This window comes from Falco peregrinus, chromosome 6 (genome assembly GCF_023634155.1).
Source record: "Falco peregrinus isolate bFalPer1 chromosome 6, bFalPer1.pri, whole genome shotgun sequence".
NCBI lineage: Eukaryota > Metazoa > Chordata > Aves > Falconiformes > Falconidae > Falco > Falco peregrinus.
Genome location: NC_073726.1, coordinates 60742768 through 60769492, shown reverse-complemented (window position 1 = coordinate 60769492; position 26725 = coordinate 60742768). Strand labels below are relative to the sequence as shown.

General features: G+C 40.2%; 1 protein-coding gene across 3 annotated transcripts in view; it reads right to left on the bottom strand.

Annotated features, from left to right (window-relative positions):
- LARGE1 (LARGE xylosyl- and glucuronyltransferase 1) overlaps positions 1–26725 on the bottom strand; it is a 286245-nt gene that overhangs the window by 21330 nt on the left and 238190 nt on the right. For all 3 annotated transcript variants that reach the window (XR_003557481.2, XM_027796799.2, XM_027796801.2), the window contains 4 exons: positions 22477–22589; positions 20840–20965; positions 11771–11926; positions 1685–1848 (listed from right to left, as the gene is read on the bottom strand). Coding sequence is in view for 2 of the 3 variants with exons in the window: in XM_027796799.2 (XP_027652600.1) it covers positions 1685–1848; positions 11771–11926; positions 20840–20965; positions 22477–22589 (559 nt within the window). In the remaining variant the exon portion in view is untranslated. The remainder of the gene's footprint in view (positions 1–1684; positions 1849–11770; positions 11927–20839; positions 20966–22476; positions 22590–26725) is intronic.

Here is a 26725-nt window from a genome sequence, read left to right as displayed (position 1 = left end):
ACACTATTCTTATATGTCTACCGCTATGCTGGAGGGAGTTTAATAAAAGTGGTTTTAAGATGGAAAAAAAAAGGCAGTAACTGAAAGACATGAAAGAAAACAAAAGCAGCTAAACAGTTCTTTGGTATGATATTATTTATTGATTTTAGCTGGAAGAAAGTATTTCCAACTCAAATCAATAATTTATAGCAACACACCAACGAAGTAGGGAAGATTTTTCCTGCACAGTATCAGGATGGCAGTTCTTCCTGAATAAAAATGTGTGGTTCTGTCTATCAATAAAAACATGTGCCCCAGTGAGGATCCAGAAAGGGAAACAGATGCTCAGACTTTGCATCAGTGCCAGTGAATCAGCACTAAGCCCCAGCTCATTCTTTTGAATTAAATTCTGGGGGGAAAATATACCATGCGTACATACCAGCTTTACTAATTTACTGTGGCACTCGCTCAGGGTCTGGGTTAATTTATTTCTTTAGTTTTTTACTCAAAGGTATGTGAACACTTAAGAAATGTCTCCTCAATTAAAAATCAATAGAGCAGACATTGATGTGCATAGCAAATCATAATACAATGTGCAGGATGCAGTGCTGAGGCACTGGTGAAACAGAATAACCCCCATTTGTTTGTGTTTATTTTTCAAACAGGCTGTAAATGTTTTGTTGATCTGAATTCCTCTGACCCTCCTGGAATACCGCAAACCTTCCACTGGTGTGGCAGTGGTGGTATTCATGGGTTATGTTGTATTCTGTATGTGCTCCACTAAATGAAATACCAGTTTCTGGCTAATATTCATGGAGTTCTGACCTGTTTTGTAACCCACTCTGATAGCAGTAACTACAAAGTTTGGACTAGATTCCAGCTGAGAAGCAGGAGGAAAGGATACTGACAATTCAAAATTTCACTGAGCTGGCAGATCTGGACTGTGCTTTCAGAGCTTCTGAAAAACAACAACTAATTGCAGTAGTGGGAATCAGAAAGGTGCAGGTGAAACTTGTCATGAAACGGATTATTTTTCCCAAACCAAATACTAGTTAAATTCCACTTTACATCAGAACTGAAAGTTGAAAAGAGTTAAACTAGAAATGTTATTCTGAAAGTCAACATTTGTATAAAACTGCAATAACTCTGCTCAAAATGAGATTTTTCATTTCACACTAACACATAAAAAACCCAGAATTTCAATTTTCAAGTTCTCAATTTGAAACTAAAATGTTTAGTTTTGATTTTCACCATAAGAAAAATCACTAATTGAAGTTTTCTTCAAGGAAAATGCCAATGAAAACAAACCTAACATTGCCTAATGAGGAAATACAGTGTAAGAACTTGGTCAGCTACATCTGCTTGCCTAAGTACATTACAAACATCTCCTGTTATTTCTAAGTTGCCGCAAAACTCAATAAACTAATAATGCCTGACAATCCTGATAAGTAAGGACCCCTGCAGTTCCAGTATTCAGCCTCTCATAAACTCCAAACACTGGTGTGCACTGCAGAGCTGAAGTCTGGATGCATGTGTGATAGCTACATGTGCTATGGCTCCTGATTCAAGAAAGGTCTTACAGTACAACATGCAAGTTTCTACAAAAGCGCGCTTTTTCTCTCCCCAAAGCATTACATAGCTGGATTTCTCTGTAAGAAAATATTCATTGTCTCAGGCTTTCAGACAAGCAAAAGATCTTCCCTACCTGTCCATTGAAAGTTGAGCCACCAGTGTTACATCGGTATTGTCGGATGCAGGCTCGTATTCATAATGTAGAAAATACAAATGAGTGCGATGGACGGTGAAACGTTCTCGACGAAATTCATAGCATAAGTCATCCTCATCCAGCTCAGACAGCTGTTTCTGGAGCTGTAAGGAAAGAGCAGGACAACATAAAGAGAAGTTCTTTATAAGTATTTTAGCAAATCAGAGTGAACAAGGAGGTTGGGAACATGCAGCATGATGCAACAGGGATGGGAAGCAGGACATACAGAATAGCATGGTTTTCCCAAGCCTGGCTCCTGCAAGTTGCTGGACAAGAGATTAGATGAAAGCACTTGCAAGTAAATTGATAAAGCAGACAGACCATTGTATTACGGTCTATATATTGTATATATTATCTGTATTACATACTTTCAACATCCAGAATAGCAATGAAACAGTGAACAATCACAAGTTTAATAATCGCCAAGTTTCAGAGTTAATGCACCAGTGTGATGTATAATGTCATTCCTTATTACAAGCAGTGTTTCAAACTACTTGTAGACATAGAGCTCCAGTAGACAAGACTCAGAAGCAGATTAAGCTTCTACGCGCTGGACTGAGCAATTCCTGCTCTGCTGCCTCTGTTGGAGAGCAGTAAGTGCTGCTAGCAGCATGTACAGACAGCTGGAGAAGTAACACCTTTAACTGATCATTATTCCTCTTGAGATTTATGGATCTGCACCAGTTCTTTCAACTGCAGCGGTGCCAGACTTAAGTCTACACTTTTAACAGGATTTATGCTTCTGGATGCCTAGTTTGAGAAATCCAAAGGACGGCAGATTAAGAGAACAGGTATTTTTTTGACTCCCTTGGAAACCAAGCCCCTTCAAAGTCAAAACGGTCATCTCGAAGCAATCCAACCCTGAGCCACATAGACTTGTACGTTTAACAGTATAAAAGTTTAGCTTTGGGCAAAAGAAGAAGAGAAAAATTGACCAAATGTCTACGCAGCTGACTAATTCCATGCCTGAACTACATTATTTTAAAGTCAAACATCTGGCTAGATTATTTAAAATTAATTAGAAGGAAAAATCAGTCACACCTGCTGTAAAATGTACTACAAAATGTAATGAAGATAAACTGTATATATGGTCTTAACATGTCAGAGTTGTGTTTGTGTTGCTCTAAAATACAGGTTATTAATAAAGGTATAATTTTAATATTTCTTAGAAGCACGCTGTAAGAAGAATACAATAGCATATTTATCAGTAAATAAGAAAAGTATTTGTTTTATAGGAATTTTACAAGCTGGATAAAAATCACAGTACACTTCAAAACTGTTTCATGCAACAAACAGGTTATTGAATTACAGACATTCATTTAGGTTTAAAAATCTCTTCTTTTTTGTCCTGTTCAGAACGACTTAAAGTAATAGTTTCACCACCCTCAAGAAAAAGAAAAAAAAGAAAAAAAAAAGGACAATGTAGGTATTTCTTGTTCTAATAGTATGTTAAGAAGAAGGGCTGTTGTTCTTGGAACTATAAGCATAACGGTTGCCTTCAACAATAATGCTTACAGCTGAATGTTTCCTGTGAAGGCTGAAGGAATACTACCTGATGTTTTCCTGTACATCACTCTATAATCATCTTCTTGTGAATAATGGAAATAGCTCCTTTGATTTCAATGAGTTTTGGATCAGGCTCTCATTCTTCTGTGCTATTGTTCTGCACAGATCTTAAAACATCCCTCAAGAGAGACTGCTTTTAGAAAGACAAGAGTCCGAATCTTGACAAATCTTTACTCGGGCAAAACTTCTATTGAAATCAAGATCTCATTTGGTGGAATAGAAATCACCAGTTGTTCTATGTATTCTTGGAAGTTTCACTCATTCTGCTTTACAAATCATCATTCAGCTGAGCCTGTATTTTATTTTCCTAATCACATTCAAACGATATTTGAATTAAGCCAAATATTTACAACAATGACTAGAAAGAATACTGTATCTTTCTGTGTGTTCCTTGAAAAGAGACATTAGTATGACCTTGACAGAATTATCAAGGAGGTGATTGAAATTTAAATGGTTAAAACAATAGCAAAGCACATTTCGGGGGTACCTTGCTATCCTGCTGTATGTATAAATGACCAGGCTAGTTTGTAGCTGTACAAAGGCTATTAACCAGGCAGTCACTGAATGATTTATCATATTACATTTGCGTTGCAAGCTAAGAGGGCATAAATGCTTAATCATGAGTTAAAGGATAACATTTGGGGCTGAATTATGACTTTGTCCTACAGAGCCCAGGGTGGGGGAAGAGGAGGAGACACAGCCTCTCGGAGGCCCCGGTATTTTGATGGTGTAACTCACCAAGTCACAGAGTTGGTGATGGAGGTGAAGGAGAGCAGCAGACAGCAGAAGACCCCTTCTGCTACAGGGAAAGAGAAATCTTGCTCTTCCCGCTGCAATTCATAGTCAGGATTTTGCCTCTGTCCCGTCAGGCTTTTTCTGAGCCTGCAGCTATCCTTACAGCCTGCGAGGTTCTCCCTGGCATGTCCTATGACTCATGCTCAGGACTGTATGTAGTGTTTGGACCCAAGAAAAAGAGATGGCTGTGTCCATACCCCTTGGAGAGAGCAGTCCCCAGAAGGACTGTGGGCATGGTGCCCTCTGGCTGTCCCCTTGCTTCTGCCTCCAGCACTCTCCACCTGAGTGCAGGCAGGCTGCCAGCAGGAAGCCCAAGCACAGGCTGTCTGAAAGCCCTGGCTAACGTGTGGGCATCAGTTGGCAGGATGAGACACACAGCTCCATCAGCACTCCGCAGGAATGCTTGCACAATCCTTGCCTGCTTGTACCATGAGCCTGAACTACCAGGCAGCCTTAGGAACCATGCTCTGCAAGCTGGGCAAACAGCTGACTTAATGGGTGCTCCTTCGGACAGGACCACCAGCACAGGACAGGCTGTGATCCGGCCTGGAACACTGTCACTGTGCATGTGGCAAGCAGCCATAAGGACAAGCCTTAAGGATGGGCCTACCCTGCAGTGGTGAGGCAACAGGCAGTGGAATGCAATAGCATGTGAGTATCCATATGAAAACTCCTCTCCTACTGGAAGCAATGCTGGACATGCCAGGCACTCTGGATTTGGTCCAGCAAAATCTATAAGCTCACAAGCTATCTCACTGAAGCTAAATGCACAACGTGGACAAACTATCAGGACCAATAGCTGGCTGCTACACAGTTTTATGCAGTTTAAGAGCCCCTCTCTCTCTTTGTTCCCCTCATTCATATATAACATACAGATACCCATGCCCCAGTATCCCATATACATATAAAGGCTGCTTCCTCTTTACTATGAGACACATACAACCTATAAATACATATTGCATACAGTCATATGCCATTTTTTACACACATACTTAAAATGAAGAATGTTAAAAGGTGCACGACATTCAAAAGACAGGGAATTGTCTAAGACAGACACACATATACCCTTAAATTTATCTCTGAGTTATCCGGTATTATTTTTCAGTTACATGACCACATAGAATTTCTCCAATGATATAATCTTATCTACAGCATGCATATTGTGTGGATCCATTATTTACAGTCAAAGAACTTATAGCTTGGTTTAAGGTTTGCTCCCACATGTATTCTTGAAAAGGTGGATTGATAATGGGAATGCTGACAGACCTGTGCAAACAGATGCTTACCTAAACACAGTGCACCATCAAAACGAGGACCTTATTATCAGCTGGATTTGATAAAAGAATGTCATCCCCATTACAGACCCCTCCATTATGCTTATAACAATATGTCTAACATACAGCAAAGACTTTTCAACCTTAGAGTGACAGCATGTATTCTCATAAGTGAGCACCTGCTTAGCATAAGATTCACTGTTTCTACAAGATTTTCAATGCTAAGGCTACTTGCCACTGAGCATGTGGGAAATGTCACCTCTAGGAACCACTCTCACAGTTAAAAAATATATTCTTTTCAGACTGTGTATGGTAGATGTTCTCTTAGGAAATACTGTAGTGGGAAACAAGTGCTTTCATTAGCATGATTATTTTACTTGTTTCAGAAATAAAAAGGCAGCCATGGCACGCATAATGCCAAACCAGAGCGACAAATGATAAAAAAATATATATGCTAAGTTGTCACAGCACTCTCAAAACTAGCCAGCTGGAACAAGGTCTTTTACCATCACATACCAACATACTCTCCATGCCAGTCCCTCTGCTGCCTTCTCCTGGTCTCTCCTCATCTAGGGCACATGTTCTCTTTTCTCTCTGCTTCTTCCTCCTCGGCTGCTCCCTCTTTGTTGGCTGTCCAACCTCTTAACAGAACCAGCCACAGCTGCACCTTGTCTACATCAGCCAACCCACCGCCCCTGAAGCCAGCCCACACCTGCACATTATCAATGCTAATTAACCCAGCTTCATTCCTCTACACTAAGTTACTTCTCTGGGCAACCAGCTGTGGCAGGTGATCAGACTTCATCTCAGGAAACATAGTTTTTGAAGCTAGGCTGGCCAGAGGGGACAGCAGTATAATTCGCCTAAGTTTTCACCAGATGGGCAAAAGATATGCTCCTGGCTCAAATGTCAGCTCTTTCTCTGAGGTATACAGTATTTCCATGAAGAGGTCATCGGAGCCTGTGGTGTATGCAACCCCCTCAAGCTTTTCCCCATGACTCACTTTAAAAGAAGGGGCATACCAACATGACACCCCCCAAAAAAAACCCCAAACAAACAAACAACTAAATAAAAAAAATCCCAGTCCACATATCTCCCATCTAGCAGTAATATAAGCAGTTGAAAGTGGTATAATGACAACTTTGAGGCAACCAACAGGATGGACTACCAGCTCAGCATTTACTAACAATAATAGTTATAATAATAGAAACACCACAGCTGGGGAAGTCAGGATTTCACCTCAAAACTGCCATACACCATCTGTTACTACTAGAGAAAGACTGTCATGAAAAATAGTAACTTTAAATCCCAGTCCTACAAATGATGCAGTATTCTGAAATTCTGCAGGAGCAAAGGGTACTCAGAGCATCAGTCTGACTGTAGGTTCTTTGCCTTGATATTGACTTGGAAGCTCCCTTTTGAGGTTTAGTTTAGATACTAGGAAAAACTTCTTCACTGAAAGGGTGGTCAAGCATTGGAACAGGCTGCCCAGGGATGTGGTGGAATGATAACCCATGAAGTGTTACCACATAGATGTGGCACATGGTTTAGCGGTGGACTTGGCAGTTCTGGGTTAATGGTTGGACCTGATGACCTTAAAAGGTCTTTTCCAACCTAAACAATCCTATGATTCTATGATTCTATTTTTAGACATTCAAAAATGCTAAATTTCTTAGCAGAGTTGATATTATGTAGTGCATTGCTAGCATCTCCTGCTTTTCTGGAGGATGTTAGAAGCTGGTATGCACAGCCATTTACTAATATTAAGAAACTCTGGTTTTGCACAAGAAAGTAAACACACAAAACCACACATTTAATACACACCTAAGCAAGTGTTTTCAGGGAGAACTACATTTTTTTACCCTGTATCTTTGTATTGTTGATTTGAAAATCTGAAAACAAAAATCTGGAGAGAATTTTTTCCTGTGTTTTCTGAAAGTGTTCTCCAATGGGAATCTACTGTCCTTTTCTTAAACTGAGTGATATCAGTGATAAACTTCCCACTGATCTTGCTCTGGGCTTTGGATCAGGACACAGGCTTCACTAATAGGGGACACCCCATTCAACCTTCAGATTTAGTACTTTGGCAGAAGCACCTGGTGAGGAGCTGTCTGCAGGAAAGAAGTTTTATGAGAATGCTAAAAGGTTGAGTGTGTGTCTGTGTGCTAAAATCAGGCTTACAGTATTTATTTCATGGCATAAAGATAGTCTTGGTACACAGAAGTTCCTGTTGAAATATTTTAGGCTTTACAGTAGGTCCTTTAGAATGAAATGGTGGACATAAGCATTAAAAGCCAATAGGAAATGTTCAAATTCAAGATTATTATGAGTTTCACCTTCATGGATGTCTCTAAAATCTTCTGCATTGTATCAAAATAAGAAAGGAAGAGTGAAAAGGGGCAAACAGCACAGAGTAAGTAGGATGGAGTGACTAAGGACGTGCTCCACTTGAGTCAAAGGCTGTGTTTACAGGATTTGGTTCATATTCTGAGTTTCACATCCAGAATCTGCCCAAAAGGCAAAGGGTGACTGTAATACCAATTTGTAGAGAAGAGTCTGCTCTGTGCAATCTCATTTACCACATACTGAATAAAGGGGACTTACAGTAGTGCTCTATGGCAAGGAGTGTGTGGCAGGCTCCTGTCCCCGCAATACACAAGGTCTTTCAGCTTGAATATTTCAAGGGAAGAATGAAACACATATATACACACAGACATACATACAAGCATTTTTACATAAACAGAAAAATTACCCCACTCGCTATTTCTTTGCCTCCAATATTTCCATTTCAGAGCCCTATCTGTTCTGTTCATTCCCATTCGTAATGTTTTGGAACCTAACAACACTGCTCTTTGGTGCAGCTGAAGATCAACAACTGACTAGATCAGAACTATGCAGTATAATGTCCAAAGAGTCCTTTAGACCTCTTAAAATTCAATCTGTGGTATTATATTTCCTTAATAAACATTAAAAAAAGAAAAGCACTAAACCTTCTGTACACATACGCAAAGGAAGAGTGAGAGAGAGTAACATAAGGTCCAGTTACCTGTTAAACTAATGCCCCTTTGCATCTGTGGGGCGCTGTAAAGAGTCCTTAAAAAGGGAAGATACATAATTTACATTCATTTTTAAGGCCACCCCAGTACTGATGAGAAGTGTAAAGGGGCCTTAGAGTAACAGAACCAGCCCAACAGTACCCAAAGCCACACTTCCTTTTCATGTTTTACAGATATTTGCATTGCAAATGAGATTCTTTAATTACAGGTTGTATTCTAAATAAATCATCATTACAAATATTAAACTGTAGACAAGCAAAGGCTGGCGCAGGGGAACAAGACCTTAAGGGTAGATTCTGATACAGCCAGACTGTGAGTGACAGACTCACACCAAGCCACAGCTTCTTCCATAACAAGGTTCAGTGCATTCAGTGCTTAACTAATTCTCTCTGATTATATAACAAGCAGAGCTGTTCTAACATTTTCTCCACTGGTCTGCAGGGCAGAGAAGCACAGGCAGTTGAAGGAGAACCTTATGCCCATATACAACACCTAGCATAATAAGATCAGCTGTGTTTTGGAGCTCCTAGTCTCAATTCAGAGAAGAAAGGAAAAAATAATAGGTGTTAAAACAAACCAAATAGCAATTCTTACTTAATATATACTTGACTCTGCAGAAATTATAGCCTTTTATGTAACGTATATGCTTAGGAATCCTAATGGGAAATGTATGGCTGCATCTTGTCAGAGTAAAGGTCCATCTAGACCAGTATCCTGTCTCCAGCTGTGAGCTGGCTGCCTGGAGAGGAGTGTAAAGGCATGGTGAGTGTACAGTGATGCTTTCTCAGAACACTCCCCTAGTCCTGAACTTGTGGTTCAAGGACTTTCTGCACCAAAGCTTAACAGCTCCTGATTGATCTTCTTTCCATGAAGAATCACTGTTGGCCATATGTATATTTTTAGCAACACTACCTCCTGCTCAAAGCTTTAATACACTGTGGGTGAAATGTCTATCTTTGTTTTGAACCTACTACTTGCTATTTCCATTTCATGCCCCCCAATTCTTGTACTGGGAGGAATGACAAACAGTGGTTCCCTACACACCTTACAAGATACTCCGCTTCTGAAGATTATCATGCATTATGTCATGGGAATGTACTGTGTTTTAAAAGGACACCTGTGACACTGTTTGTGCTACTGCAGACTATGTGCGAGAAAGGCTGGTTTTCACGATAATCCTATTCTTTGGGTCTCATAACTTCAAAGCTGAAACCTGCTTTTTGTATTCTATAATAAAAAGCCTATAGTCAAGTTTAGAGGGGAGCTTACATCAAGGGTAACTAATAAAGAACAATGCCTTCTCCTAAGTGACTACCCTTAAGCTGTTTGAAGTTGATTTTTTTCTGTATCTGACTGTTTTGATAGAAGGCTGTTAACTTTTTGGCGTCTCTTGGCAAGTTAGGACTCATGTATTTTTGTATGTCTAGCTCATTCTTTTCTAGTATCTTTTTTTTTAATATATTTATAAATGGAAGAACGAGTTACATTTCTTTTTCAGACAAGCCATACCATATACCATATTGCGTTCTACTTGTCTAGAATAAGAAACAGGCTTGAACAGTTAGTCATTTCCAGTGTCTGTCAATTAGATACAAGTTCAGTAAAAATGAGCCATTTAAAACTTTCATGACTGCCATTTTCAGCATTGAGAACTTGCATTCACTGTGCGCTGCTCCCCAGCAACTTGTCGTCTGGAATAAATCTGTTTGTTAAGGATCTACAGAGCTCTGGAAAATATAGCAACATGTCTGTGACTGCATTCATGCTCCTCGAACCCACAGAACATACTGTGAATTCAGTATAATTTAAACCTGCATTCTTAAAAGTATAAAGAGGTGTGTTTAGTTCTGTTGTCTTTTTTTTTTTTTTTTGTCTCACTCCCCTTTTCCTATCCTACTCTCTACTCCGTCTGTTGTATCTTGATGTCTCTGACTGTCAGACTCTTGTGGCCTTTTAGCACAGTCAGTTCACTTGGCTGTCTGAACGCCTCTCAGTTTTCCACAGGATTTTCTTTCTCCATGTGCTTTTGCTCTCCCTGCTCCCTCCCTCTCTCCTTGCTCTCACTGTAAACAGCTCCCGCCCCGCACCCCCCCCCCCCCCCCCCCCCCCCCCCCCCCCCGGCTCCATTTCATTATCTCCCAGTTAATGTTTATCTCTAGTTTCTCAGTGTTCCCCATTCCTTTCAGAATACAGTGGAATGGTCAAATAAGGATCTCTGAAGCCATGCCTCGGACCAAAACATACCTATTCAATCTCTGAGTGCTACAGTCTGAAAAATTAGGAGTGGCATCTCCTGCGGTCATTTTATCCACAGACTAAATGGAAACGCTACAACCCTCAATGATGCTATTGATTGCCAATTACGTCTTAACTGCTAATGTGTATGTGATACTAGCTTTGCTTTATGAATTTTTATACAGAGGATGCTGTATATTTTAGAAATATTTTATCTTGAAGATAACATAAATAGTTAGAGGTTCCTTTTATTTCCTTTCAGACTATGTAGCCAAAATTGGTACTTGCTCTAGAAATCTCCAGAGATCTCTTTGAACACGAGTTCATATATAACTGCGTAAAAATGTTTCAGTCAACAGATTTTTACATTGGAATTGTATGCACTAAGGCATATACACACATAAGAACACCTGTATGTAAACATCCTTGATTTCAACCATTTTCAAAGGATTAGCTTCATCTGAAAGGTTCTGATTGCCAATTTTCTGCAGATACACATAAACGCTGCTGTTTTTGGGTAAGGGCAGTGCAGAAAAAACCTGCAGTCTCACACTTATGTGCACCTTGAAGTATTAACTCATTTGATAGTTTGCAGCATGGCAAAAACTCATAGACCTAAATCCAGTAGTCTTGGTATTTTCATTTCTTCTTCATTACTTGTGCATTAGTATCTTTTAGCTGAAATTGACATCATTGTATGCTGAACAAACACACAGCAAGAAACAAGCCTTTCCCTTGGAAAGTTTTAGGTCTAAGGGTGAGATCTGCAAAATTGTCTAATGGAATTAAAAGCCCAAATCCTCATTTTCAGTTTGTGATGTTACCTTTGTCAGGGATTTTTTAAAAGAAAGTAGACAAAAAAAAAAGCAAAAGCACCCAGGAGAAAGGCAGGATTAATAAGAGTTTTACAGGCAAGGAACCAAGGCACAAAGTAATTAAAGATTTGCCCAGCGTCACTCCTGAAATCTGAGCACTGACCTCAATTCTCCTGAGTCCCTCCACACCACACCACCTGCACCACCAACTTTTGAGGTTGTCATGTAGCTTGTGCCTTGTATGAACCACCCCTGAAATCGTCAAGCCCTAGACATCCCACTTACATTTTCACTATTAACGTCTGCCTCACTGGGGCAGCCAAAGAGTTCCCGTCTCAGCAAATTCCCATCATATTCCAGGAATGTCAGGTAGAGGTTGCGGAAAAACTCCACGTGCTTGTTTTTCACTCGCAGCTTCTTTGGTGAGTTCCAGTGAATCACCTCAAAGGGAAAAAAATGAGAAAACACATCCTGCTGTTAGAATACAAATATGCTTTATCCACTCTTTTTGTGTGTTCAGTTTGCTGCCCTCTTAAAAAGAAACAAACAACAACAAAAAAAAAACCCTAACCCCAAAACTACACAGACTTCCTTCTGTCTTTTTATCAGGAAGGCTTTGCCATGTTGTCCACAAGTAACTGCACACTCTACAGGTGATGTGCTTTGAAACTCCTCTGTAGCTTTATCTGCCCATTTGAATTAGGGTGCTGATCTAGTTTGTGATGCACTACCTCATAAATGCTGCAGCAACTCTAATCATGGAGCTGACAGGTTATGGACTCCTGAAGAAGGTTGGAAGGATGAGGGATACAGGGATGTGGGTATTAAACATTAATTTTCTGATTTCCACATGACTGTTCCAGCTAACTGATTCAGTGTTTCAGGCCAGGCAGACTCTTCTCTGATTAGGTATTGAGAAGAAAAAGCTTGGAATTAATTCCTATAGCCATTTACACCCTTCAAAAAGGACTGAATTTAAACTGACTCCTTTTGCCATTGCTTCATTTAAACAAGACTGATCTCTGTTGCGTTACACAACAGAGTGATGCAATACAATGCTTCACCCTTTGCATTCCAATTCCTATAAGGTATTTAGCCTCTGCTAATGGAAGGTGACTCTCACACTGGCCTGGATTTAACTCTAATGCTGACATAAAGGGCATGATTCTCATTTACATCAAGGCAACTTTTCACTGCTGACAGTGCAAATGAGAATGGGGTCCTAAAGAAAAACTAAGAGGGAGCCAAAAGTGGCTTGCAGGAATGATTTTGTTTTATAGAGGCTATATTTTAGGCATAAGAAAAAAAACACCTGATGTTTTGTGTTCAGTTTTATTCCTGTGAGTTCTAAAGAGATTAAAAAAAAAACCCCAAGAGTCTCCCTCAGGAATATTTCCAAGCTAGGAGCTCTGGAGGTTCTCTGAATCCATTAAGTTAATTGCGTGAAGGCACCATGTCACTCACACACAGCCACAGAGCTGCAACGCCAGCTGCTGAGCCCGTGGCGTGGTCAGCTTTGTACTGAACATTGCATTTGTTGGAGGGAATGCACAGAGCTGAAGCATGGCACGCAGAACAGAAGCAGCCCAGAGCAAATGAACGCAGTTCCCTCAGTGTCAGCAACACAACTCCACAGGAAATCTCTGAAATCACGCTATCTGGTGCTGCGTGGACTGGAGGAGGAAAGAGCAGGACACAGCCTGAATTCTTCCTGTACTAACTTCAGCAAACAAGACAGTCTCTCCACTGAGTATTTACACTGCTGTAAGAGCTATGGCATTCTCTTCTACATACCCAACACTAATGAACATATCTCCTGATAGGCAAAGCTTCATCCCTTCCTGGGATTTCACTGCTGAGGCTACACTAGGGTCTAAGAAAACCAGGTCAGAAATTGGCAAATCACTTACTCCAGTTACAGGAACGCTTCAAATCAAGATCATGATGCATCTACACACTTTATAAATCTGCATAAATATGTGGACAAAACACTCGGTGTAGATATTTTTCCCAGGTAATGCTACATTCTTTGCTGGTTTTACATTTGTCCATATGTTCGGAAGTGTAGCTTAACTGTGCAGTAACACGTTGCTGCAATATATGCTGAAAATGCAGAACACCACAGAAACAAAAGGAGCTTTAGGTAGGTTAGGACATATACTTAAGATGATAGATTTCCCCCACTGAAAAATGGATCTTAAAAATCTCCTTTCTTTGAAAAGAACTTGGCATATTTAATCCATTGCATTTAACTGCAGCAAAAGGCATTAAATGCAGGCAAAAAATCTCAACGATTAAATCCTACCTTAGGAAAACAGGCACATGTAACAGAAGCATAGAGCTGAAGGAAACTAAAGGGCTGCTTAACAGTTTTACAAGGTACTAGTATGCATTTTTACAAGCAGGCATAGAATGGAAACTGTCTGCTAGTAGCATGCACTTATTTTAAGAGTACATCAAAGCAAGCTGAGAAGCTGGTGAACAGGACAAAAAAAAAATACTTGCTGAGAAAAATCTTCTGTGTATTCTCAATACTAGTCCTACACTTCATGTGAGTTTCCTTCTGGATGTCTTAAAAAACATCGCATCCCCCTGCTGAGCACCCTGCCCACTCACGCTGGGGACCGTGAGCACAGAAATGGCTAATGATGATAAACTCAGTAAGTGTTACGGGACAGGCTCCCCGGAGCCACAGAAATTTCTCATCAACATATACTATGTCACATCACAACCAAGCACTGGTCTTGATGCCTCTACCCAGTTGTGTGGGGGATGATGTCAGACAACTGCAGTTGTCAGTGTAGAGGCTCTTCGCTGCTGTGCTTCAAATTCTGTTGTGTGTGTAAAAGCTGGTAAGTGTCAAGGGCCTAGCTGGTGGTTCAGATCTGATCAGTTTTGAAACGTACCAGGATGCTGCATGTGTACAGCTGTCGGGGGAGCCTGGAGTGAACTGAAGAAAGCTGAATGGAGTTGATGACTATCCAGAAAAGCTGATTTTTTAATGAAGAAAGACAGCACACGCCAACGTGTGCTAAAGAACATCAAGGAGCTATGCAACCATCTGGATGACCTGAGGTAGGAAAACCACAAAACAGGTCTAGCAAAAAAGCAGGCTGCTTTTCAAATGTAACATGATTAGATAAATATTATGTGATATATGAAAGCATAAAAAAGCAGGTTTCAAAAAGCAGCAAGACTCAAGCATTGACGTACAACACTACATCCAAAGTCTATATTCTTTTTTTGCTGTCAGCCCACACATTCACCTTCAGTTCTGACTGTAGCTGTCTGATTTGGTATACTGCACCACCAGCTACAGCAGAAGTTGTATAGTCCAAGACATCCTTGCATAGCCTGTCACAGGCATCAGTGAAGTACATGATAAAGACAAGGGGCTGCACAGGTAAAGCTCTGGCCATTATGTTAGAAAGTTTATTGTGGGCAACAGTGAATTGACTGGAGAAAAAAAAAAATCAGTTGGAAAGAGACTACAGGGAAATTAAAAAGACAAAAAAAGCAAACTTAGAATCCACTTTATGTGCAGACTGAGCAAGTGTTATCGCAACATTAAAAAGAGAAAGCGAATCTACAAACTAAAAATCTCATTACTATAACATCCCTTTTCCAAGACTGAATAGCACCATAATATTGTGTTTATTTCTTCTTCTGTTTTCCCTCCTAGTTTCTAAGCTTTTCCAAAGCTCTGCTGGCTTACAGAGGAAACTGCAGCGATAACGTATAAAATTCCAGTGCTGTTATCTGGGAGGACACCTCAGGACCAGTGCTAGCCTTCAGGCTGTCCCACAGATCTTTCCCACCCTTGATCAACACCTCCTGAGAACTAAGAAAACTATGCTCCTTAATCTTCATTTAGCAATTTAAGTACAAAATGATCAAAACTTAAAATTCCACATCTATTTAACAGTTGGTTAGTCATCATCAAGCATCTCAGCACTATCTACATTTCTGTTAATACCATCCTAGTTAATCAGCAACTGTTACTACTCACTGATTATGCTCAGCCAGCCTCCTGGAATACTTCCATACACTTGTGACTGCACTAACTGCACCAATAGCTCCCACTTGTTCACCAGGTTCTGACCCAAAGCACTCAAACATCTGTGTCAAACAATGACACATATGGAGGCTGGCAATGAGATCTGAGGTGGAAGGTAACAGAGAATGTTACGTGCTGGTAGGAGAGTGCTCTAAGGTCAGTTACCTGCATGGAAATACACAGAAAACAAAAATCCCAGCAAAGTTCCTTAGGTCGCCAGCTGCTTTGTCCTCTCTGGGGAGAAGAAATTTTTTGAACCTGACGTTCACTAAATGATAAGCTTCAACACAACATTATTTCTATAGGTACCTTTATCCATTTCTCCCCTGAAGCATCTTCTCTCTCCAAAAGAAGTATTTGGCCAAATGTTCTTTAACTACAATCTCTTCCATTTTCTACCCAAAGACACATCTTGACAATTTCTCACTCTGCTTCAGCCCTTATGAAATCAGAGAATACAGGATATCCTACTTTGCAGGCTGAAGGGGTAAAAAGTAAGAATAAATTAAGCTTCAATTTAAGCCTAAAGAAGTTTAATTTTGCAAAGCACTGAACAGATATTCTTAATTAAGCCCATGAGCAGTTTACAATTTAGGTAAGTAAGTGGTATTTTGTTGATGGGGAACCTTCCTGCTTAAAAACTAGACTCCTTGTTTAGGCAACCAGACAGTTCTTACTGAAATCAACAGGAGTTAAAAGTTCAGCACATGTGCACAGTAAAGCTACCTATATATGTCACTTCCATAACATCTCAATCGGCTTTTTTCCAGGCACATATTATTGAAATGTTTATATATGCCTCAAGCCACGCTGCAAACAAGCACCATATGTGTTACTTATGCCTTGATTAGAGATGTCTGGAAACTTTATTTTTAAACTGCATTTTATCAGAAATGAATGGTTTAATAGAAGAACCTATTTCCTCAGAAAGGATCAAATACTTCACAGAAATGTCATCAGGGAGGTTTCAGACTGATATTTCTGAACTACATAAGTGGAAAAGACTCACGTTGGAGTAGCCAGCAACCCAGAGGTCCAGGCACTGCTTTTGGATGTGGGATTCAAATCCTTGCCCTGCCTGATTTGGTGCCCATGGTCCCAGGGATTACTTTACTCCCCAGCTTACTGCCTATGCTGTATGGCACTAAGCTGACAGACTGTCCCAGTCTTGTACTTTTCAAAATTCTCAGTTTTTCCTCAGAAGGATTTGCAGCTCTCCCTTCAACTCCTGTGCTAATATTTAACAAGAGGCCTCCTGCCTGCACAAACACCCCTAAAAACATCTCTATAATACCACAGTGCTCCCTTTTTGCCAGAGCAAAAACATCTTACTGACTCCAATGTTCATTCCAGGGAGTGGTACATTTAACCCTCTTGAGCCCTTCTCTCAGTGTAGCTTTTCCGTGGTTGGCATTAAAAGATGCAAGGCAGCAAAATGCCAGAACTGCTGTGGATCATTGTTGAGGTGCTTGGACAGCATGTGGTGGCTCAGGCACAGGGATAGAAAGAGGTGCAATAGGTCATGTTCGAGGCAGATCTGAAATGATGTATTTGGGTTATGGACAAGAAGCTGCTTAAACTTTTGCAAGCAATCTCACAAAATCATCCTGGTGTGGAGGACATTTCCAGGCAGGATAAAGTGAATCAGATAACACAATTTCAGAATGGGGAATTCATGAGAGGTTAATTATTTATCTACTTGCTAATTTAGTATCAGCTGTGCTCAAAACCAGTTTGGGAAACCATCAACAGGTTTTAAAGCATTTTCCTATTTTGGGGTAGGGGAGTAAATTCTAATAATTTGATGCATTCCCATTGAAGAGCCCAGCATCTGATTTTTGTGACTGTGAATTACCAGATCCTGTGTGTAAATAGCATCTGTATCCTTGACAACCAGACTTCTCTTCACGACTGACTCATTCAATGAGGTCATGATTCATTGTCAGAGGCATCACAATTCATTACCTTCTTTCACAGGATTTTTCTTGCCATTTGGTTTGTGCCAAATCATAGTAATTGAGACTTCCTCACAGAGAGGAATAAACTGTTAACCAAAAAGGAAAGCAAACACAGGACCCAACAAAGCGTAAGTAATGCATAAATGAACCCCAGTTCCAGGCAGATCCCCACAGGCTTTGAAGCCCAGCAAGGCATGGACCTACAGTACACGTGCTTGTCCATCGACAGTGTGGGCTACTGGGGGCCACGTGAGGAGCTGAGATGCACAAGATAGCGGATGCCTACACAGCATGACTGTTAGCACTTCCACATCTTTTGGCCAGTCTTCAATAACAACTCGTGAGTGTTTCTCCAAGGTGTAACAAATGCCATGCAAAAATAAATGCCTCTGGCCTTCAGAGACTGCGGTTGGCTCACTTGGCAAAAAGAGTTAAAGGGCATCTGCTCCTTTTTAGACCACTCTTTGTTTTCTGTTAAAATTGTTAATTTCAAGACATTATAATTGTTATTCAAGACAAAATTGTTAATTTCAAGACCGATACAAAGCATCCTTAATACATGTGCTCTTGGGGTGGGGAAAGGAAGATTTCTCTAAGTATAGTTGTTTACATAAGTTTGGTTCCACATGCCATGGACAGCAGAACAAAGCCCACAGATTTCAGTCTAGCTGTGTACAGTGTGGCCTCTAGTACTATGAAGCATGACACAGGAGGTAAGAAAGCATTAAGATGAATAAAATTAATAGAGTAGTCTTATTTTGATGTTGCTTTAGATGGTTATAAAATTAGTGGTCACTAACAATACAGAAATTGGTTATAAATATTTCTGTTCTTATGCCTTTTCTGAAAGATCCCCATATGCAAGTTCTGCTGAATTTGTAGATGCTGCTCAGCTGCAGCAAGGAAGAGTTCAGCAGTAGTCAAACATCTGACCTTCTCTAACATAAAGACAGTACAAAAAAAAATTTCAATAAAATGGATAGAGATGCATCTTAATGAGGACTATAAAGACAAAAAAGTGATTAGAATCCTCTTCAGGAAATATGAAATATTCAAGTGCTCCGCAGACCTGCAAAAAGCGTGCCGGTCATTCTGTGTTTTCATGAATGTGAATAAAACAGCAAAGCAGTGTATATTACATACCTTCCCCCCCACCCCACCCCCTGAACCCCAGTCAGCCCTGGAGGTCTAAGTTTATTTGACACAATGTTGTGTGTAAGAGATGACAAATCCTCAAGTCCCATGGACTTTGAGGCCAGATGGAATTAAATCAGTGCCTTTTCAGTCTGACATGAGAAACACAGTCTGATTTGACTAAGGAATACCTGACAGGGCCAGTTTTACCTTGGAATTTAAATCTCTCCCTGCATTTCCTTCTTTTCTGCGCTATCCTTCTTAATCCTCCAGTACAAACTTCACAATCTGTCTTTCTCTCCCTCTTACCCTGGAGATTTCTTTTACTTCTTTCCTTATTCCAGTCTTACTGTGAAATACAGAATGTGCCAAATACGTTGTGTCATACCATTTATATTAAATACCATGGAACTGACTAACTTCTTTAAGAGTGTATTTTCTAACTTGGGGTAGTGACATTTGTTGCTTTTTTGAGAGGGCCACATACCAATCCAGCTGGTTTCTTTTCAGGACCAGAATTTTGCTAATTTTCATAATGCAAATTCACAACTTTAATTGGTTTATGTTTGTTTGTTTTTTAATTGTATGAAGAATTTTAAACAGTGCTGCCTGAAGGCCAGTTCTCCAACTGCTGATACAGAAAGAGCTTTATTGAAACCAGGGAGCTCATGTGCACTAGGTAAGGCTCTGGCCTCTCTTCGAAAGCAAAGAATTTCATCCCTGATTCAGTATTTAGGGGATAATTTTAGCAGTGTGAATAAGTCCAGTTCAGCTGACGAAATTGCTTATGTGTCTGGACCCCTTGTTGAGTTAAACACTTTAGACCAGAAAGCCAGTGGAGGATATTATGCACCTAAGACGTCATTGTTTATGCTGTAATGGACCTGACAGTGTGATACGATATACAGTAATAAACAACCTAGCCTAAGTCATCCTTGTAAACATAAATTTGTTAGCTGACAATGAGGAAAGGATTCAATTTTTTTTTGAAAATGCTTATTTTATTATTATGCTTGTTTTAGGTGTGACATATGAGCTAGATGTCCCACACCTGAAGCAGAATAGTCAACACAGTCATTGGAGCCTGAAGAGTGATTTGCCTGACTACTTGGCAGATGTCTGCTCCGAGGCGTGCTTAAGGAGTCTCCAAAACCACTCATGTATAGCAACACCGAAAGCACCTTAGGGTTATCCTGCCTGCCCACCAGCTGCCTTGCCAAAAGTGTATCGTGTCCTGTACGTAGGTCTCTGTTGTATCTGCCAGTACCATACAGATACCTGAGAGTATCTATGGGGACCCAAACTGTGTTTAGGCAACTGAACCAAGCCCTAGATCCTCAGTTATGAGTTTCAGTATCTTTTTCTTATGTGAATGTATGTGTCCTAACCTTGTGCTGAATCCAATCTGACTGTCTCAGCAGATTATTTGAAATAATGTCAACTTCTAATTCACAGAAAAATACTGTGATATCTCTCATGTAGGAGGTGTATTTTTCTCAAATTCATCTTTTAGAAAACATTCTCCCTGTTACTACATCTCTGTTTCAGGCCTTGCAATTGCTGTCATACATGATTCTCAGCATGAGTACAGAACTAAAATCTCTACCAGCACTTTGTTACAAGGCATAAAACCATGCTGCTTTTAAGTCTTTGCATTGATCCTGCCCTACAAACTTCTATCATAAAGCATTTAGTCATCAGCGTACTGACCAGTATACTGATCTAAATTTAAAAGCTGTCTTCTATGGACCACACCAGAATAGCTGTTTGTGAATACATTATGTATGAAATTCAAGCAATAGTGGCCAGCTTTGACAGGTAATTTAACCCGTGTAGTAGGTCTTTTTTCTTTTGGTAAGTGCAGCTTTTGAAATCAGTGTGTTGAGGGTGACTGATTTTCTATATTCATGCAGTATCCAGTGTCCATATTGAACACTCCTGCTGTTACCCTACGAATTGTTACAAGGGAAAATTTGATTATATTTAAGAAATATATTGCACCATAAGGGTGGTCAAACTCTGCGACAGGGGAGCAGGGAAGCTGTGGAATCTCACTCTTTGGAGACTTGACACTCAACTGCACAAGCTGCTGAGCAACCTGATCTAAGTTGGTCCTGCTTAAGTGACTTCGTCTTTCTGACTCAGTGGTGTCTTGCATTCTCTGTCTTGGAGGATACCACCCATGCAACCTCCTGTGAAACATACCTTCAGGTCAGACACATCTCTGTAGCACTGCTCAGAACGGGTGTGATCAGACAGCTGCACATTCCAGAAACATGGGAGCTGGTACACAAGGAAGGGATTTTGTTTGATGACTGCATTGAAGATATCCTAGCAGACAAAACCAGAAAAGCAGTTGGGTATGTTGTTTCTACAGTGAGATGATTTCAACCCCTCCCCAAGCTGAATGTCCTTTTCCCCCTCACAGGTAAAAATGCAAATGGTTATGCAAGTTGAAATCTGCAAATCTTGCTTCATAATTCTGTTTCCATAGAGGGTCCAATCAATCTAAGGGTGATGTGTAGATCTGAAGACAAGGAACAGGCTCTTTTGACACACAGAGCTAATGGATTCCATCAAAGTTTTCAAAACATGTACCTTCTACGCCTGGCAAGAGATGCGGTTCCTCTTCTAGTCACCGGGGAGAGTAATACGCAGTAAATGACCAACAGCCTGCTGTTAGTAAGTACTGCATCACTTTTCAGTACAGGGGATGAAGGTGATCATGGCAGTTGCGCTGTGTCAAGGTGAATTACTATGGGGGATTTTAGCTAGAACTTCATTGTTGCAACAAGTAATCTAGGTATTTCATGGAAAGGGCATGTAGGTCAGATCTGCAGAACAGCCTACACCATGAGGGACAGAACGTGTTCTGCTTCTGTGCTGCCATCCAGTTGGAGAAGTAAGGTACAAGGGCAGTCAGTCATATGGTTAAAGTTCTATAAACAACTTCAGTCTACTCTGCAAAATTTTGTCCCATGGAGGTATTAGACAGCAACTCAGGACCTGGCTGAAAACATACTGAAGTTGCAAGAATTGTTTTAATGAACTTCAGTAGCTTTTGGATCAACCTGCAAGGACATTGCACACAAGTGCACATCTCTGTGCACAGTAAGCGGCATGCTTCCTTAGTGGTGGGTGGTCATAAGCCAGATGTAGTTCAGAAACAGTAGAAATATCTAAATATGATGCTGTATTGAGTAAATACACTCAAGCTGTTGAGCAAGACTTACTGGTTCAGGTCCAGTACTACATTAACAGGGCTTCTGGACTTAAAACTGAGAGCTGGCAGGAAGCACAAAGAGAGTAAACATGCATTTCTGCGTATAGGCGCACTATTTCTTCTCTTGGCCTCAGTTTCCCATCTGTGCAGGGAGACAGCAGTGCTTTTGACTTCCAGGGGTGTTGTGGCAAGGAGCAAATTAAAAGAGTGTTGGGACTCATCTGCCAGAAACAGTAAAGAAGTATCTGGAGACTCCTAAAACTAATGTCTGCTTAGACTATAACCAGTAGGAAAAGACACAGTCTATTTGGACTTCTGGTGTCTGGACAGTTTTATGTTAAAGAAAGGAGGACAGAAAATAAAAGCTTGAGAACCCCATTTGTTTATCTTACGAATCATCTGTGCAGAGTAGGTTAAAACGTCAGTGTAGTAAGCGAAATCTCAGGAGTAAATCTCAATTCCTCTCTTCCATGTTTTCCCCAGAAAAATTCAACAAATGGTAACTACAGGCACAATATCTTTCTCCTGCCTTTTCCCACATCTCATCCCCTTTCCACTTCGTACTTTCCTCAATCCATGGAGTAGTGGTTGTAGCACTCATCTACAATGTCCTACTCACCTGGTCAGCCAGTGAAGTGGAGAGCATGCTCATTAACTCCCGCTCTGCTGTGAGTCTCCACATCTGCTCCCATTTCATCTTGCGTAACTTATCGAGAAGCAGCAAGATAACCCCTGAAGAAAAACACAGTGCAGAGAAGCCATGATGCATGTGCCAGTCAAGGTCCATCCTGCGTATGTGCTGACTCAGCAGTTAAAACAAGGACATGAGCTGAGATCTATCAGTGGGAACTACAGTCCTTACCCTTCGCTAACACAGGTTGACTAAAAAAAGCAGTGTCAGGTTTCAAGATGCCACTAAGAGAAAGCTCTTCTGAACCCCTGAGGATGCAGACAGGAAAAGGAGAAGGCATACAGATGAATGCTTGGATATACAGGCTTGCAAGAAGGCTAAAGTAGCCAAAGAGGAGTGAAACTGGGAAGAAGTAAGAGAAGGATGTTCTACTTCTAATAGTCTTCTTAACTGATAAAGTTTGATTTCATTATGACATGATTATCATTGGGATTATTCCTTACAGACTGAATGGATCGAGGTGATTCACATGATGGAGGTTAACTCCATCCAAAGGTCATTATCGTTCCAAATAGAATTAGACAATATCCTACAAGAAAGAAAGAAGGAACCTCTTGACACTCCGAGGTGACCCTCCCACTCCTTATTCTGAAAAGCTACAGGCTCTAAGAGGATAGATATTCTGTCAAGTCCCGTTCTACTAGGGAAAGGGTAGAGACAATCCCGATTTATCTAGTATGACTCCATTCTGCCATCTTCACACGGAACAGAGATCTGCTTCCTCCAAAATCCCACTGTTTAAATTAATTTCTATATGGGCTGAAATCAAGATTATGCTAAGCCAAAGAGAATTTTGTCACTCATATTAAAACATTTTACTCAGTGTGCGTGGGGGGGAATCTGGCCCTTAATACTTACTGCATAGGATGCAATACATACATGGCATAAGATGAAACTGCATCCCTTACTTCACCCAGTAAGAAGTTAATCACCTGAAACATCAGACTGCAATCCTTGAAATTTATTTTGAGTAACAGATTATCAATGCTGGTTACAACCTAGCCTTGGAACATGCCCACTGTTAAGGCAGCAAGTGTTCATAGAGCAGGACCCTCAGATGAGAAAGTTACACTTGAAGCCAGAAAAGAGGTGTCTCAACATGCATGAGAGGTTACTCCTGGGCTGCATGTGGAAGGGAAAACAGCAGAAGCAATGAAGCTGGACTGAAGCATCAGCAAAACCTTTCCTACAGTGTCTCAGAAAAATTTTACTTGAAAAATTAATTTGGAAAGACTTAGATAAGAGCACTGTCGTGGGGAATGAATGCAAACTGAAGGACCATAAAGGAAGAGTACTGATAAACAGCAGCCTAGCAGGTTGACAGGAATTACCTAGTAAGAGCAATGATAGGTTCTGTGTTGTTTCACATCTTCATTAGTGGAAGGGGGAAGTGAACAGAATAGTAATGACATCTGCAAGTGACATTAAACAAGAGGTCTTACAAAAAAAAAATGTCATGGCAACTGTAAAGAAACATAACAGCTACACAGAACAATATGAAATGGCAAAAGGCAGGCGCTGGGAAAAGCTGCCAGAGGGAATCTAAGATGATAAAACTGGAAGTAATGAGAATAAGAAAAGAAATGTAGTCTGAGTACTTAAGAAAAATTCTCCTAAAACTGTTGTGGTGAAATAACCTCAGAACAGCAGATGAAATGCTTTATTTCATGAGTTGTTAAAAATCAGGCTACACAAAGATCAGAAATTATACCTGGAACAATCCTGCACTAGTTGGGAGAGAACAAAGGTGGTTCCAGCTCATTCCTATCTTCAGTTTCTATGACATGGCAAATTTCTTTCTAGTAAAACCTGGCACTGCCATGAATAAAAAGAAATGCTCTTCTGGCAGTGAATTTTGTGGCCTGTTTTAGTTCTGTTTTCCGTTTCCATCCATCTGGTTCCCAAGGACGCTGGAACCTGCACTGGAGGGATCCCCTTTCATCTTCAGTCAACCTTTCTGCTTCCAGTTGTTGGATTGGAAAGGGATGTATTGTCACAACATGCTACAACTTACTTCTGCCAGTGTGTTTGTCTTCCCTGCAGCATAACCGTGGAGTGAGTAGTGTGTGTGCATTAGCTTCTAAGACAGCCATTGTGCACTGTCTGAAATTCTAGATCAATGCGAAGTCTGTTCCTTGTGCTGCAGTAATAAACTGGGTGGAATAAGCTCCTCTCTGGCAGTGGATTTTTTCCAGCTGGCAAGAACTGTCAGGTTTGTTTCAACAGTGAAATACAACTTTATTTTTTCTTAATAAAGAATCTTCTCAGAAGATGTAAGATTGAGTTAATTGTAATAGTTTTTATAATTTATAGACAATAAAACAATTTTAAGTTTCCTTAAGCTTCCAGTCTGAGGAGGAAAAGGGGAAATGTTTTAATATGTGGAGTACTCTCCAAATTCTTTGTCTTCCACCCTCATGTTAGCAGCAGATCATGGCATTGAAGCTAAAGAGATTATGCTGTCCTGAGGGGGTATCATGGTAGCAGCTGAGAGTAAAAGAGGCAGATGGGGTGGAAAAACTGGAATATATGTGAGAAAGGATGTATTAAATTATGATGCAATCATGGCTATTGAAAATATTCACAAGGTTTTAATGTTCCATTGTCAAGACTAATTTTGATATGATTTCTATTTTAATTCACCTACAGGCCTGGGTTTAACACCTTTGTTCAGCCTCTGTTCAGGGCTCCTTGCACTGTGGAATTCTAATTTACTGCTGCTGTAAAAAATTACTCCTGGAGAATATTTATCACAAGTTTAAATATTTACTCATTATTGTTAGCGAGATTTCTACTAAGAGGAGAATTTAATACTATTCACCTAATCAGTGCTATTTAGTGAAAAAGCAAAGCAATAGCATGTGTGTTGGGAACTTTTAAATAGTTCATGCAGAGGAAAAATTACCTTTTCTTCAGAAGAGAGCATTTCAGTTTTACTTCGTGTTGTTCTGCTACCAAAAGCAAACATAACAAATGAACTAACTCCAATCTGCACAATTAGTTTGCAGGCAAAGTGTATGAAATAAGTAAAGGGAAATATTTGCCTCAGGAGCCCCTTCCCTCACAGTCAAATTGACTGAAATCTCAGACTAAATCCAAGATGACATACAGCTGAACATAAGGGGAAAGGGACTTACTCTCAGCTGCTGCACTGGGGAAGGAAGAACTGGAGAAAAAAAAAATATCAAAGGAATACTTTATGAACATCAGGCCCCAGGCAGTGGGACTTCTCATCTTTTGATGAGTGCAGCGTTTTCCTGCCCTAAACTACCTGACAAAAACAAAGGGAAATCTCGGCAGCAAACAAACAAAAAGAGAAAAGCGGCAACCCAAAAGTCTCATGTGTATTAAACAAATTATGATCAACCACATAACACCCTATTTTCCTTACCCTGAGGATATAGTTCAGCCTTATACAGGGATGCAAATATCTCAAAGAACTCCTGCAAAAATAATTCTTTATTACTAAACCTGTGGAACACATCCTAGTCTAGTTCTTACTTGAATGGCATTTTCTCCCACTGCTTGATCAGACTTTGCTTGAACTACCAAAATCTAACATTCTGAATTGCTCAAAAAAACATACAAGAAAGCAAAGGCAGGAGTTGCTCAAGAATGTAATTTCAGGACACACACAAAAAAACCTCAGCCCCAAAAGCAAAACAAAAAAGATATAAAGGAATCTGGTGACTAGACCAGAGAAAAAAATCTGAATTAAAGTATCTGGACTAAAATGTTTCAGTTGAAAAATACTGCAAATTTTGTTTTGGCATGTTTTAGAACTCAACTTATTCCAAAATAATATTTTTCACTTCAAAATTGATACAAATTAAAAATCTTACTGAAATGCTTACAACATCTGAAAAGACAAATAAATGTTTCATTCCGGGTCTAACAAAACTCTGACGGTGAGGGTCACCTGAATTTTTTGCCTTTTTCTCATGTTTTGATTAAATCTGAATAAAATCTTACGTCTTTCCAACGTTTTGACTAAGCAATGGTTTCAGTAGATGCTTCAAGCCCTCTCAGCAAAGCTGTCAGGGTGGTTTTTTTTTTGGTTGTTGTGTTGATCTGCTCCAGAACTAAATATTCCATTTTTTGCAATAGCAAATTGAGAGTTTACAGAAACATCAGCAATTTCCCTTAGAATGCTACCAACTCTTGCTTCAGGAACACA